The sequence below is a fragment of the Lepidochelys kempii genome, chromosome 9 (genome assembly GCF_965140285.1).
Source record: "Lepidochelys kempii isolate rLepKem1 chromosome 9, rLepKem1.hap1, whole genome shotgun sequence".
Classification (NCBI taxonomy): domain Eukaryota; kingdom Metazoa; phylum Chordata; order Testudines; family Cheloniidae; genus Lepidochelys; species Lepidochelys kempii.
The window spans coordinates 32,401,761-32,416,186 of NC_136388.1; the positions used below are offsets into that span (position 1 = coordinate 32,401,761).

The window sequence follows — 14,426 nt, forward strand, 5'->3', positions numbered from 1 at the left end:
CATGTGGCTTCATGCAAAATATACGTTTTAACTTGCTTACCAACTCAGTTTTTTAAAAAATTCTGTTTTATGTACTAGATAGGTTTTATGCTTATATTGGAAGATGCCGTTCAAAATAATTCTACATTTCCAAATGCTCTTGACTATTCACAAGCCTTCATCTCGTCACTATTCTCATGTCAGCTCTCCAAACTTAGCCTACTAGTTAATGAGAAATAAGAACTATTTAAGTTCTTAACTTTGGAATTTCAACAGTCACAAAAATCTTTTACCATTTCTGTAAAAGTTATTCTAATTGTGGTATTATATATTCATAAGAATTATTGCTAAAAGAAAATGGCTATAATTGTTTTTAAAATATTGCACTCATTACCCAGGTGAATTTGCCATTGAAGTCAGTGAGAGTTTTGTTTGAAGAAGGAATGCAGGATTGAGTCTGTACTTAGCAAACTGCATTGCTTCTGAGGTCAGTTTATCTCAGAGAGGAGGTGGTGAGAAAACAATGACCAGTTCACTAACTTAGATATTCTTGATGTATTTTCTTTTAAGGAAGCGTGGTATTTTGGATTATTCATGTGGTCAGCTTTGGGAATGAAATGATAAATGCTAAACATAAGATACATGTAACTGAAAATGGCAAACAATTTCTAAAATACATTCCTGTATCCTTTCACCGTAGGTTACATATGCTGTGTGAACTGGAACACAGTATTATTCCACTGTTTCAGCAAATGGATGGTGACCATGGTAAAGATTCTCTGAACTGGATTGCTCGTATAGAAATGACACAGAACTCCTATAGAGCAAAAGAACCCATCTTAGCACTCAGAAGGGCTTTGCTTAGCCTCAATAAAAGGTAAAGCTATGATTATTTCTTGTCCTTCCATGTTGCATATCAATCGAATACTAGCTTTTCTCTTATACAGTAGTAGCATTTTTGCACATATTAGTGAGTTATGGTAAGAATCTACTGAAATTTACATTATAAACAAAAACAGCCCTGTTAAATTTCAAATACAAAACAAAAGCGGTGTTTTCCAAGTGAGAAAGGATGAGATTAGCTGGGAAAAATAATTATTTCCAGACTTAGGGGGATAAACAATAGAGAACAAAAGTATTATGAATGTTTGTTTATTTAAAGTGAATTTCTTGTTAATAAACAGTTTGTTAAGCTATTTGTGTTTGTATTTCAATACATTATGGTATATATTTGAGATTGTAATGGCAGCACTCATAAATGGATCTTTATTTTGGAAAAAATCACCACAGACAGGATTACAGTGAACTAGTTGGAGAATGTTGGCTCCAGAGTGCCAGAGTTGCAAGAAAAGCTGGTCATCACCAAACTGCATACAATGCTCTTCTGAATGCTGGGGAATCCACGCTATCTGAACTATATATAGAAAGAGCAAAGTGGCTGTGGTCCAAGGTAAGCAAAAAAGAAATAAAATGATTCAAATTAAAATGCATTCTTACCTATAAAAGAATAAAAGTAAGTATCTCGTTTAAACAAAAGTACAATAAATGTGTAATGTTAATGCATTTGTAAGAGTTATGAATTGACTCTGAGTGCTAGTGGTTTGAAATATTCAATTAAAATAAATGTAGTAAATTGAACAGCAGGTGCAACTGAGGAGGCGGTCAAGCATGCAGTAAATGAAAGTTTCTAAACTTAGTTCCTGGACAAAATGAAGAAAATTGGTAGATGCTCTAACTTTTATTATTGAAACGAGTATTTATCAGTGACTTAATGGATGACAGTGGACGTTTCAGTAGAGAAAGCTAAAGGGATTGTTGGAGCCTCATTTGCGCAATCATAAACTGAGGCTTTTACTTACCTGTCCCCAGGGTGTTAGAGCTATGAACATAACATTGTTTTTTCTTGGTTAGTAAAAGTAAGCTGTTCTGTTTCTTTAAAATAAACAAACAAAAAGCATATGTTGATTAATGTTTTCCCTCTTTCTCTAAGGGTGAGGTGCACCAGGCTCTCATTGTTCTTCAGAAGGGAGTTGAATTATGTTTTCCTGAGAATAAAGCAGCATCTGACACCAAAAGTCAGCTAATCCATGGTCGGGCTATGTTGCTGGTTGGCAGATTTATGGAAGAAACTGCCAACTTTGAAAGTAATGCAGTTATGAAAAAATACAAGGTGAATACAACACAGTTTTTAGTAATCATATATTCATACATAATTTATTATATATATTAAAGTAGAGCCTAGAGACCCCAACAGAGATATAGTCCTCACTATGTTAGGTGCTCTATGAACATGTAGTAAAAAAGACAGTCCTTGTCCTATGGAGTTTACAGTCCAAGTTAATTTAGTTAAACCTCTTGATACATACAGTTTGTAACTCTCAACAAGAACTAAACCTATCCTTGGTGTAACTCCACTGAAGTCAGTGGAGTTATATGAGGAATAATTTTTTTGTTTTTTTGCTAACAGATTTCAGGGTTGGAATTTTTCACCGGTATGTCATTGGGTTACTATGAAGGGACAGCTTGGCAGATAGTGCTCTCTCACTGTCCAGTGTAGAGAATAATGTATATGGATCCTCCTTAGTTTTACTGTGGGAGTCATATGGAGGTGATGCTACCACTCTCTGGAGAGCTAGAAAAGAGCACAGGGCCCAATAACATCATATTGGCTTGGAAAGAAGAGTGTCGCCTACTGAATCACCAGTTTATCAATCATTTTTTCTGCTGCTTGTCTAAATACAAGCCTGCTCAATGTTTTACACTTGAGATTTTCCACATTCATATTTCTGTCTTACTACAGAACTAATAATAATCCTGTAGCTAAGTTATATAGAAAAGTAAGCATAGAGAAAGTCTCAAAATCAAATTCACACTGCTCTCCACATGGAAAGCAGTGGAATCCCACTATTGGGCTATGTTTTTGGAGTTGCTGAGTTATTTGGTACACCTCACCTTTGTTCCACTCCAAGTGGCAGGACGAGCACAGCTGAATCTTACCTTTAATGCCACCCTATTCCTGCAATATTGCTTTTAAAAAAATTTTAAAAGTGTATCACAAACTTCACTGTCCATAGCTTTGTCATTCAGATCACAAGTTGTATGTAGTACTAAATCAGGGGTAGGCAAGCTTTTTGGCCCGAGGGCCACATCTGCATATGGAAATTGTATGGCGGGCCATGTGCTCACGAGATTGGGGTGCGGGAGGGGATGAGGGCTCTGGCTGGGGGTACGGGCTCTAGGGTGGGGCCAGAAATGAGGAGTTCAGGGTGCGGGAGGGGGCTCTGGGCTGGGGCAGGGTGTTGGGGTGCAGGGGGGTGAGGGCTCCGGCTGCGGGTATGGGCTCTGGGGTAGGGCTGGAGATGAGGGGTTGGGGGGTGCAGGAGGTTGCTCTGGGCTGGGACCAAGGGGTTTGGAGGGCGAGAGGGGGATCAGGGCTGGGGCAGGGGGTTGGGGCGCAGGAGGGGTCAGGGGTGCAAGCTCCAGGCAGCACTTACTTCAAGCAGCTCCCAGAAGCAGCGACATGTCCCCCCTCTAGCTCCTACATGGAGGCGCAGCCAGGCTGCTGGGCGTGCTGCCCCGTCCGCAGGCGCCGCCCCTGCAGCTCCCATTGACCATGGTTCCATTGGGAGCTGTGGGGGGCGGCACTTGGGGTGGGGGCAGCGCGGCAAGCCGCCTGGCTGCCACTATGCGTAGGAACCAGAAGAGGGACATGCCACTGCTTCCAGGAGCCATGTGGAGCCACGGCACGCATGGAGCAGGGCAAGCCCCCAGCTGGAGCACCAGAGCGGGGCAAGCCCCAGACCCCAGTTCCTGGCGGGAGCTCGAGGGCCAGATTAAAACATCTGAAGGGCAGATGTGGCTCCTGGGCCATAGTTTGCCCATCCCTGTACTAAATAGACTATGAAGTTAGTGGACTGGAGAATCCAATCCTATATGTTAAATGTATGGAATTAAGAAAGGAAATTGTAGGCTGACTCTCAAAGTCTTTGACAGTGAAATCTTTTACCCAGCATGTCCCAATGTCATGAGACACTGAAAAAAGAGGGGGAAAAACAAAATTCAAGAAAGCCAGAATATGTCCAAGTTGAAGTGGCTCCTGTCCTGCAAGGCTGGCTGGGCTTGGCTCCCCATTCAAGGCATTGCAGCCTGGTGCATGGGGTCACAATGCTGCTCACTCAAATTTAGCCTGGCTGCCCCCATCAGGGGGATGGGCCAAAACTGAGCAGTGCTGACATGAACCTGTGTGCCAGAGGCAAGGTCACAATGCCCAGAGCAGGGAGCTGAGTCTAGCCAGCCCCACAGGGAGGAGCCACCGCTGAGGGGTGAGTGCGGGTGGGTTCATTCTTTAACCCCCCAACCTCTGGAGGCAAGTCCCATTTTTTGTTCTTTTAATTTTCGGATCCCTCCCCTTTCAAAACCTTGGGATGGCTGCATTAATGGCTTTGAGCCCAAAGGAAGTCATGCCATGAAAAATTTGGTAACTATTGTCTTAGGCTATGTGGTAGTCTCCAAAGAGAAGTGAGAGAAGCTCTTTTGCCAGTAATATATAGAATGCTAGAAAAGGTACTGTTGAGAACAATTCAGCATTGTCAGACAGAAACTGGATGACTTAATACACCCTTTCCCCTCTAACTTCTATGACACAATTCCCTCCATTTATTTGAAAGATCTTACTTTTAGAAAAGAAATAGAGAAGCAATGAATGATTCTTGTGTTTCACTAGCCAAAAATGAGAAGAAAAAGAGAAGTTACATCCTGTCTGTAGATGAAACACTTGGTTATGTTAGTTTTAAATAAACTATAATTTCCCCTATTGGGAATATCCTGAAGGATCTTTTAGACAGACAAGGTGTGTGAGGTAATATAGTTTACTGGAACAATTCTGTTGGTGAGAGAGACGAGCTTTCGAGTTCCACTGAGATTTCTGAAGAAGAAGCTTGTCTCTTTTACCAACAGGTGTTGGTCCAATAAAATATAGTACCTCACCCACCTTGTCTCTCTAATATCCTGGGACTAATCAAGCTACAACAACACTGCACACAAGGATCCTTTTGTGCTGTCTTGTTGTTACCAAATCAGGGAGGTCACTTACACCTGTGCAGAGTGGATGTAAAGCACTACTGACTGGGTGTGGTACTCTTTTATACCCACTTTGCACGGAGGTAAATAATAAAAGTTTTCTGTCATAAAAACAAAACCTGTCTTATTTTAAATCCTCTTCCAAGAAAGATAACTTTTTTTTTTTTTCATTTTTATTGCAGGATGTTACTTTTTTCTTGCCAGAATGGGAGGATGGACACTTTTACCTTGCTAAATACTACGATAAACTGATGCCTATGGTAACTGACAACAAGATGGAAAAGCAGGGAGATCTGATTAGATATATAGTTCATCATTTTGGAAGGTTAGATGATATAGTATCTTTGCTTTGGTCTCTTAGAAAAATATTTATATTGATAACATAATCCAACCAATTTATTTCCCACAAATTGTTCTTGTTTTTGAATGTTAAAATTTATATATTTCTATCTAACTAAATTTTTCTGCAATAATTCTTAAGAAGAAGCATGGAATTGTAGAAAAATTATTTTATTCCAACTTTGTGTTAATTATATATTGTATTAATTTTGTTATTAAAGGGAAATTAATTGTTAAATTCTTATGTTTTCATTTGTTTAAAATGAGCTGGTGTTTGCTGTCTCAAAATGAAATGAGACAAGGCTAGATGTTACTAAGTTGATGATTATCTTTGTGCTTTTGATTGGAGCAAGTTTCTAAGTGATAGATGCAGATAATTCCTGTGGATGTCAGTTAGTGAGCATTATATGTTACAGTAATAGACATTACAAAAGCCTAAAATAGACACATAAACATCAGAATGGATATGAACATCACTTTAAATCTCTAAGTTTGTTTGCACATTCTTAAATATATGGTATAAAAGGCTGAATCTTAATTATAGGTGTGGATATGTAATTGCAGGTCTTTACAGTATGGAAACCAATTCATCTATCAGTCAATGCCAAGAATGTTATCTCTGTGGCTTGACTTTGGAGCAAAAGCATATGAATGTGAAAAAGGTAGAACTTTTTCGTACTGTTTTTCTGCTATCTTACATTTTCATAAAAGGATGTATAAAGAACTGTGAACGCTGTATAAAATTCTGTTGTTTTGGCTTGTATGCCATGTATTTTGAAATGCAGCCAAAATGACCCAATCCATTATATGGACTAAAACAAAATAGTGCCTGCGGTTATATGCACAAAGTATATAACTGGTGAACTTTAAACTCCTTCCCAAAATTTTGCATAATTTAAAGCAAAAAAGTTAGCTTACCAGATGTTACCTACAAGCATTTTTACATGTGATTATAACCCCCCTCAGAATTGAATTAATAATTGCAAACATTTGTTAAGTATGCAACACTAATTTCACATTAAAGTTGCCAAAAGAACGGAAACAGAGAAAAAGAAATATGTTGCCTGTACCCTTTCTCCAACATCAAGCCAGCTCACTGTGAAAACATTTGCAGTGAAGTGTTCAATTTTTTTACCTTTGCAGGACTCAGTAGTTGAAGGAGTTTTGTTCAAACTTAAAACCATACCAGAACAAAATCTTTTCCTTTGGGCAGTGTCCAAGCATGCAGCATTTCTGTCCAAAAGTCTTTCTCTAGAAATTTCACAGCAGGCATGGGCTGAGACACAAAAGGGGCTGTTCTGGCATATGCCAGCTGACTATGATCCCCTAGTGGCTGCATGTCAGCATGAGATTTTTCAGAGTGTAGTAGCATTCCAACCACAGGTCCTCCTATTCCTGGATGTCTGCTGGGTGCTGTAGTGGGTGAGGTGATATAGGAACTGGTATGCCTGCTCCACACTTTCCAAGGACTCTTTCCTCCTCCTCCTCCTCCTCCTCCTCCTCTCTTCTCCTTGCCCCAGAATCTCTACCTGAAGAGATCTGATGGCTTTCAGCCCCCTGTGCACTATTCTGGGGAAGTAATCTGGCTTTCTGCGTTAGCCTTAATAGTGGTTTTATGGCCTTACCTGTAACATTTTTTACTCCCAAGTAAGGAAACACTATAATAAATCCATGTTGGCAACCCAAACTATGTAGCAAATATGCTATAAGTCACTTATTCTTGCACATACCCCAGTTTAATGTATGCCATATAGAAAATATAGTTGCACACAAGCCAGTTAATTTAGTTTGTTTTCAGGGACAATAAATGGGCCTGAGAGAAGCAAATAATTTTTCAATTTAAAGGCTTGCTTATCCATGACAATGGGAGTTCCCCAAGCAAATCAAATATAGAATAGTGCCCTGAGTTTGTGTATAATACTCAGAGAAACTTTAGGGGGAAAGATTTTTGTTTAAAAATACAAACCAAAAAAACATTAACAAATGAGTGTAGTTCTTTAGGTTTGCAGCTTGTTTTTTATAAACTTGCATTTCAGAGAAACATGACTATAAACTTACTGTATTGTGTTTTTCCAGTTGGTCGTCCTGATCGTGTACAGATGAGAAATGATTTAGCTAAAATAAATAAGGTGATTACAGATCACACAGATCAGTTGGCACCTTATCAATTTTTGACAGCATTCTCTCAATTAATCTCCCGAATCTGCCACTCTCATGAGGAAGTCTTTGTTGTTCTGATGGAGATTGTTGCCAAAGTGTTTCTAACCTATCCTCAACAAGCAATGTGGATGGTGACAGCTGTATCCAAGGTAATTTGATAAGGATAGCTGTATTTTTATAAAAGTTCATATAAATCTATCTACAAGAGAAAAATTTGAATAACCTGTTTACTGTATGTTTAAACAAGGTATTTAAATGGGCAGCTACTTAGATATAAGAATGTGATATTCTTCCCCATTTTGCACGCCACAAAGATTATGATTTCTAAGTTCAGAGACTATAGCTTGAAAAAGGTAGAGTTCAAGAATCTCAAGGCTTTTTTCTGTCACTTTAAGCAGTTTTGTTTCTTTGATACTTTTACTACCTGGTGTGAAATTATGAAGCCATGAAAAGCTGTGGAATTTTTAATGAAATTTAATACTGAATATCTTTGATTTGTGCTCCATTTTGTTAAACTATCTAACTTCAAATATCTTGCAAAAATACAATTTGTCAATCACTTCAGAATTGTGTAATGGAGATTAGGTATATAGGTTTAGTAAATTTTAACTTTATCTTCTTTTGCAGTCCTCTTACCCAATGCGTGTGAATAGATGCAAGGAAATCCTAAACAAAGCTATTCATATGAAGGCATCTTTAGGAAAATTTATTGGAGATGCAACACGCCTGACAGATAAACTACTAGAGCTATGCAACAAACCGGTACTTGTCCAAAACACAAAAGAAACAACAAAACCAACCAAACATATAAAAACAAGACCTGCAGATCAGACATAGTAATTAATGTTATATAAAATATTTTTAAATGTGTTATGGAAAATATTTTTCTGTAGCTTACATCAACTAATTAAATTAAATAGTCTCTGAGTGATTCTGTGAAATTGGGGTATCTTGTAAAATGTTCTGTTGACATCTGAAATCTATTAGACAGGAAGAAATAAACGTTTTGGAGCTAAAACTTAAATAGAGAAATAACATGATTATTTTAAATATTTAAGTTTTCTAGGAAGGTTGCCTGTCAATTTTTTATAGCGAATTCTTTTCTAAATAAACATCTTATTTATATTAACAATATTTTTGAATAATGAGCCATTTTTATGTTGCTTGTATGTTCCATTACTTATGGTCAGTGATTTTTTTCCTCCAATAACTTCTAAAAGATTTTAGCTCAAAAAAGTAGGCTGTCTGTAGTGTTAGTGGTGAACCCCTGAAATAGTTAACTGGGATAAAATTCAGCAACTGCATTTAATGAAACTAAGTGGGAGAAGAACTAAAATATAGAGACATAGAAGTTAATATACTCTATTCTAATGGACCACTTTTTAGCACAAATAGAACTCTTGAAACATGATATATTTTTTTCATTGTTTGGTGAAGAGTATTCCATAACTGGAAGAGAGAGACAGTGATATTATTATGAGGACTTATTCTGTATTTTAAGCAAAATGTTTCTTGATTGATTGATTTTTATTTATTTTAGGTTGATGGGAACAACTCAACATTAAGCATGAGTGTTCATTTCAAAACACTTAAAAAGCTAGTAGAAGAGCAGACATTTAGTGAGATCCTCATTCCTTTACAGTCTGTAATGATACCCACTCTTCCATCGATTCCTGGCACACATTCTAACCATGACCCTTTTCCTGGACGCTGGGCCTACATTGCGGGCTTTGATGATACGGTAAACTTCTTCTCTGCTCATAGTTTAGATGTCATTTTAATAAATTGCAGCTAAGTTTACTTTTCTGCTTCATTAGCTAAAAGTGAGGTGGGGGAAATGATGAGAGGTTTCTTAATAATTATATTTACTGTTCAAATAAGAGTGCATACTAATTAAAAGAAGCACTGAGGAGCAGCTTGATGGCTAGCTTTTTGGTACTACAACCTGAAAGAGGGGCACTGGTACTAAGATCAAGTTTTGGCTAGGGTCAAATGAGTTGTAAACTAACTAAAATAGGAAGTGCTAGCACAAATGTGGCTGTTAAGATTCCCGAGGTTTTTTTTGAAGAATAACCACAAGATTTAATGACTACTTCCATTTTTCCTTTAGGTGGAAATCCTTGCATCTCTTCAAAAACCAAAAAAGATTACTTTAAAAGGTTCAGATGGAAAAGCCTATATTATGATGTGTAAACCAAAAGATGACCTAAGAAAAGACTGCCGACTCATGGAGTTTAATTCCTTGATTAATAAGGTTTGAAGATGATTTTGAAAATCTTCCCTATGGCTGTTGACTAGAAAAATGATGAAGTAATCAACTTATGAAAGTATTTGACTCCCTATATCCTTGAAAAAGAAATCTTTATGGGAAAATGGTAGTGGCTCTGGAACACTAACCTACTAACTAACCCAGACATTCTATTTAAAGGGTTTATTCAGCCAGTGATCTTTATTGTAAAATCTCTTTTTTTTCCCTAGGGCAAGTAGGGAGGAGATGTAAGAATTCTGTTTACTTTTGATTTACTGCAAGTGTGGAATTTCAGAATTTAAAACCCTAGATTATGGTGGGGGAAATTTAGATGTGGACATAAGAGTGGCCATATTGGGTCAGACCAATCGTCCATCTAGCCCACTGCCCTATCTACTGACAGTGAACAGTGCCAGATACTTCAGAGGGAATGAACAGAAGAGAGCAATTTTGAGTGACCACCCCCTGTTGTCTAAGCCCAGATTCTGACAGTCAGAGGTTTAGGGACATCCGGAGCATGGGGTTGCATCCTTGACCATCTTGGCTAATAGCCATTGATGGACCATCCTCCATGCACTTATCTAATTCTCTTTTGAATCCAATTATACTTCGGCCTTCTCAACATCCCCTGCCAATGAGTTATACATGTTCACCATGTGTCCTGTGAGAAAGTACTACCTTTTGTTTGTTTTAATTTTTGTTTGCCTATCAATTTAATCGGGTGACCCCTAATTCTTGTGTTATGTGAAAGGATAAATTTCCTGTTTGCTTTCTCCAGGCCATTCACAATTTTATAGACCTCTTATCATATCCCCCCTTAGTCGTCTAAGACGAACAGCCCCAGGCTTTTTAGTATTTCTTCATATGGAAGCTGTTCTATATGCCTAATAATTTTTGTTGCCTTTCTCTGGACTTTTTCCAATTCTAATGTATCTTTTTTGAAATGGAGTGACCAGAACTGCATGCAGTATTCAAGGTGTGGACATACCATGGATCTATATAGCGATGTTATGATATTGTCTCTTTTATTATCTATCCCTTTCCTAATAGTTCCTAACATTTTGTTAGCTTTTTGACTACTGCTGCACATTGAATAGATATTTTCAAAGATCTATCCACAATGACTCCAAGATATCTTCCTTGAGTGGTAACAACTAATGTAGACCCCATCATTTTGTATGTATAGTTAGGATTATGTTTACCGATGTCCATTAATTTTCACTTATCAGCACTGAGTTTCATCTGCCATTTTGTTGCCCAGTTAACCAGTTTTGTGAGATCCTTTTGAAACTCTTTGCATTCTGTTTTGGATTTAACTATCTTGAGTAATTTAGTACTGTATAGTCTGCATATTTTGCCATCTCAGTGTTCACCCTGTTTTCCAGATAGTTTCTGAATATGTTGAACAGCAATTGTCCCAGTACAGATTGCTGAGAGACCCCACTCTTTATCACTCTCCATTCTGAAAACTATTTATTCCTACCCTTTGTTTCCTATCTTTCAACCAGTTGCTGATCGATGAGAGGACTTTCCCTCTTGTCCTATGACTGCTTAGGGCTAGTCTACGTTGGCAATGCTAAAGCGTTGCCCCAGCAGCGCTTTAATGTGGCTTCTGTAGTCGTGGCAGAGCACTGGAAGAAAGCTCTCCCAGCGCTCTAAAAAAAACACCTCTACAAGGGGCATAGCTACCAGCACTGGGAGTGCGGCTCCCAGCGCTGGTGCACTGTCTACTCTGATGCTTTACAGTGCTGAAACTTGCTGAGCTCAGCGGGGTGTTTTTTCACATCCCTGAGCGAGAAAGTTGCAGCTCTGTAAAGTGCCAAGGTAGACAAGCCCTTAGTTTGCTTAAGAGCCATTGGTAAGGGATATTGTCAAAGGCTTTCTTAAAACCCATGTACACTATATCAGCTGGATCACCCTGTTACACATGTTTGTTGTCGCCCTCAAAGAATTCTAATAGATTGGTGAGGCATGATTTTCTTTTACAAAGGGAGACTCTTCCCCAGCAGATCGTGTTTGTTTCTGATAATTCTGTTTTTTACTATAGTTTCAACCAGTTTGCCTGGTACTGAAGTTAGGCTTTACTGACCTGTAATTGCCAGTTTTGCCTCTGGAGTCTTTTTAAATAAATCATATTACCTTAGCTATCCTCCAGTCATCTGGTACAGAGGCTGATTTTAAGGGATAGGTTACATACCATAGTTACTAGTTCTGTAATAGTTTCTTCTGAACTCTTGGGTGAATGTGGTCCTGGTGACTTATTACTGTTTAGTTTATCAGTTTGTTCTAAAACCTTCTCTATTGACACGTCGCTCTGGGACAGTTCCTCAGATTTGTCAACTATAAAGAATGGCTCAGGAGTGGGAATCTTCCCCACATCATCTGCAATGAAGACCAATGCAAAGAATTAATTTAGCTTCACTGCAATGGCCTTGTCGTCCTTCAGTGCTCCTTTAGCACCTCAACTGTCCTAGTAGCCCCACTGACTGATTTGCCGGCTTCCTGCTTCTGATGCACTTAAAATTTTTCTTTTCAAATTCTTTCTTGGCCTGCCTCTTAATACTTTTACACTTGACTTTCCAGGATCATGTTCCTTTCTATTTTCCTCAGTAGGATTTGATTCTTGATTTTTAAAGAATACCTTTTTGCCTCTAACCACCTTTTTTACTCTGCTGATTAGCTATGGTGGCATTTTTTGTCTTACTGCTTTTTGGGTTTTTATTTATTTGGGGTATGCATTTAGTTTGAGCCTCTGTTACAGTGTTTTTAAGTAATCTGCATGCCATTTGCAGGCATTTCACCCTTGTTACTATTCCTTTTTATTTCCATTTAACTGGCTTCCTCATTTTTGTATAGTTCCCCTTTCTGAAGCTAAATGCTACTGTGGTAATTTCTTTGGCAAATCTCTTTCCACACCCCCCCCCCAGATGTTTAAATTTAATTATATTACGGACACTATCTCTCTTTCCACACCCCCCCCCAGATGTTTAAATTTAATTATATTACGGACACTATCGCTAAAAAGTTCAATTGCCTACTCCTAGACCAGATCCTGTGCTCCACTTAGGACTAAATCAAGAATTGCCTTTCCTCTTGTGAGTTCCAGGACAAGCTGCTCCAAGAACCAGGCATTTACATTGTCCAGAAATTTTATCTCTGTATCCCTGAGATGACCTTCAATATGAGGATAGTTGAAATCATCCATTATTATTGTGTTTTCTGTTTTTGTAACCTCTCTACTCTTCCAGAGCATTTCACAGTCACTGTCACCATCTCGGTCAAGTGTTTGGTAATATATTCCTACTGCTATACTCTTATTGTTCAAGCATGGAATTTCTATCCATTGAGATTCTGTGGTACAATTTGATTCATTTACGATTTTTACTTTATTTGATTCTACGCTTTCTTTCCCATATAGTGCCATTCCCCCACCAGCGTAGCCTACTCTGTCATTCCTATATATTTTGTATCCTGATATTACCGAGTTCCATTGATGATAATCCTCGTTGTACCAAGTTTCTGTGATGCCTACTATATCAATATCCTCATTTAATTCCAGGCACCCTACTTCACCATCTTAGTATTTAGACTTTTTGTATATAGGCACTTGTACGTTTTTGTCAATATTCAGTTGCTTGCCTTCATGTGTTATATTTAAATGGGACTCTTTTATGTTTGACTGTTCCTCACTAGCTCCTACCTGTACTTTACCAATTTCTTTCCTATCCTTTTTACTAGGATATAGAGTTCCCCTTTTAATAAATTCATCCCTAAGGGATGTCTCCTCCCAAACCATATGCTTCTCCACACGTGTCAGCTTTCCCCCAGCCCTTATTTTAAAAAATCCTCTATAACCTTTTTAATTTTATATGCCAGCAGTCTGGTTCCATTTTGATTGAGGTGGAGCCCATCCTTCCTGTATAAGCTGCTCCTTTCCCAAAAGGTTCCCCAGTTCCTAGTAAATCTAAAACCCTCCTCCCTACCCCATCGTCTCATCCACACATTGAGACCATGTAGTTCTGCTTGTCTTTCTGGCCTTGTGGATGGAACAGGAAGCATTGCAGAGAATGCTACCTTGGAGGTCTTGCGCTTTAATCTCTTACTAGCAGCCTAAATTTGGCCTCTGGGACCTCTCTCCTACCTTTTCCTATGTAGTTGATAACTAAATGTACCAGGACCACTGGCTCGTGCCCAGCATTGCACATAAGTCTGTCTAGTTGTCTCATGAGATCTACAACCTTTGTATCCAGCATGCAATTTACCATGTGATTCTCCTGGTCATCAGAAACACAACTATCTATATTTCTAATACTCAAATCCCCCATTATTATTACCTTGCTCTTCCTAATAACTGGGGTTCCCACCCCAGCAGGATAAAGAGGTTAAAGTTATCAGTTTATTTTGATCTTGTGTTTGTGGTGATATTTGGTAACGTTATTTATTTTGTTTTATAAATAGTGCTTAAGAAAGGATGCTGAGTCACGTAGGCGAGAACTCCATATTCGAACCTATGCAGTTATTCCACTAAATGATGAATGTGGGATAATTGAATGGGTGAACAACACGGCTGGCCTAAGAAATATCCTGATCAAACTGTACAAGGAGAAGGGTAAAAAATCTT

At 38.4% G+C, this 14,426-nt stretch overlaps 1 protein-coding gene across 3 annotated transcripts in view; it reads left to right on the forward strand.

Moving 5' to 3' along the window:
* ATR (ATR checkpoint kinase) overlaps positions 1-14,426 on the forward strand; it is an 82,017-nt gene that overhangs the window by 54,873 nt on the left and 12,718 nt on the right. For 2 of the 3 annotated variants that reach the window (XM_073359783.1, XM_073359784.1), the window contains 10 exons: positions 680-856; positions 1,270-1,429; positions 1,970-2,149; positions 5,241-5,383; positions 5,962-6,059; positions 7,474-7,706; positions 8,185-8,319; positions 9,098-9,298; positions 9,668-9,811; positions 14,264-14,414. In XM_073359783.1, the coding sequence (XP_073215884.1) occupies positions 680-856; positions 1,270-1,429; positions 1,970-2,149; positions 5,241-5,383; positions 5,962-6,059; positions 7,474-7,706; positions 8,185-8,319; positions 9,098-9,298; positions 9,668-9,811; positions 14,264-14,414 (1,622 nt within the window). Of the gene's footprint in view, positions 1-679; positions 857-1,269; positions 1,430-1,969; positions 2,150-5,240; positions 5,384-5,961; positions 6,060-7,473; positions 7,707-8,184; positions 8,394-9,097; positions 9,299-9,667; positions 9,812-14,263; positions 14,415-14,426 lie in introns of those variants that run through there. The other variant, XM_073359785.1, reaches the window with a different exon arrangement.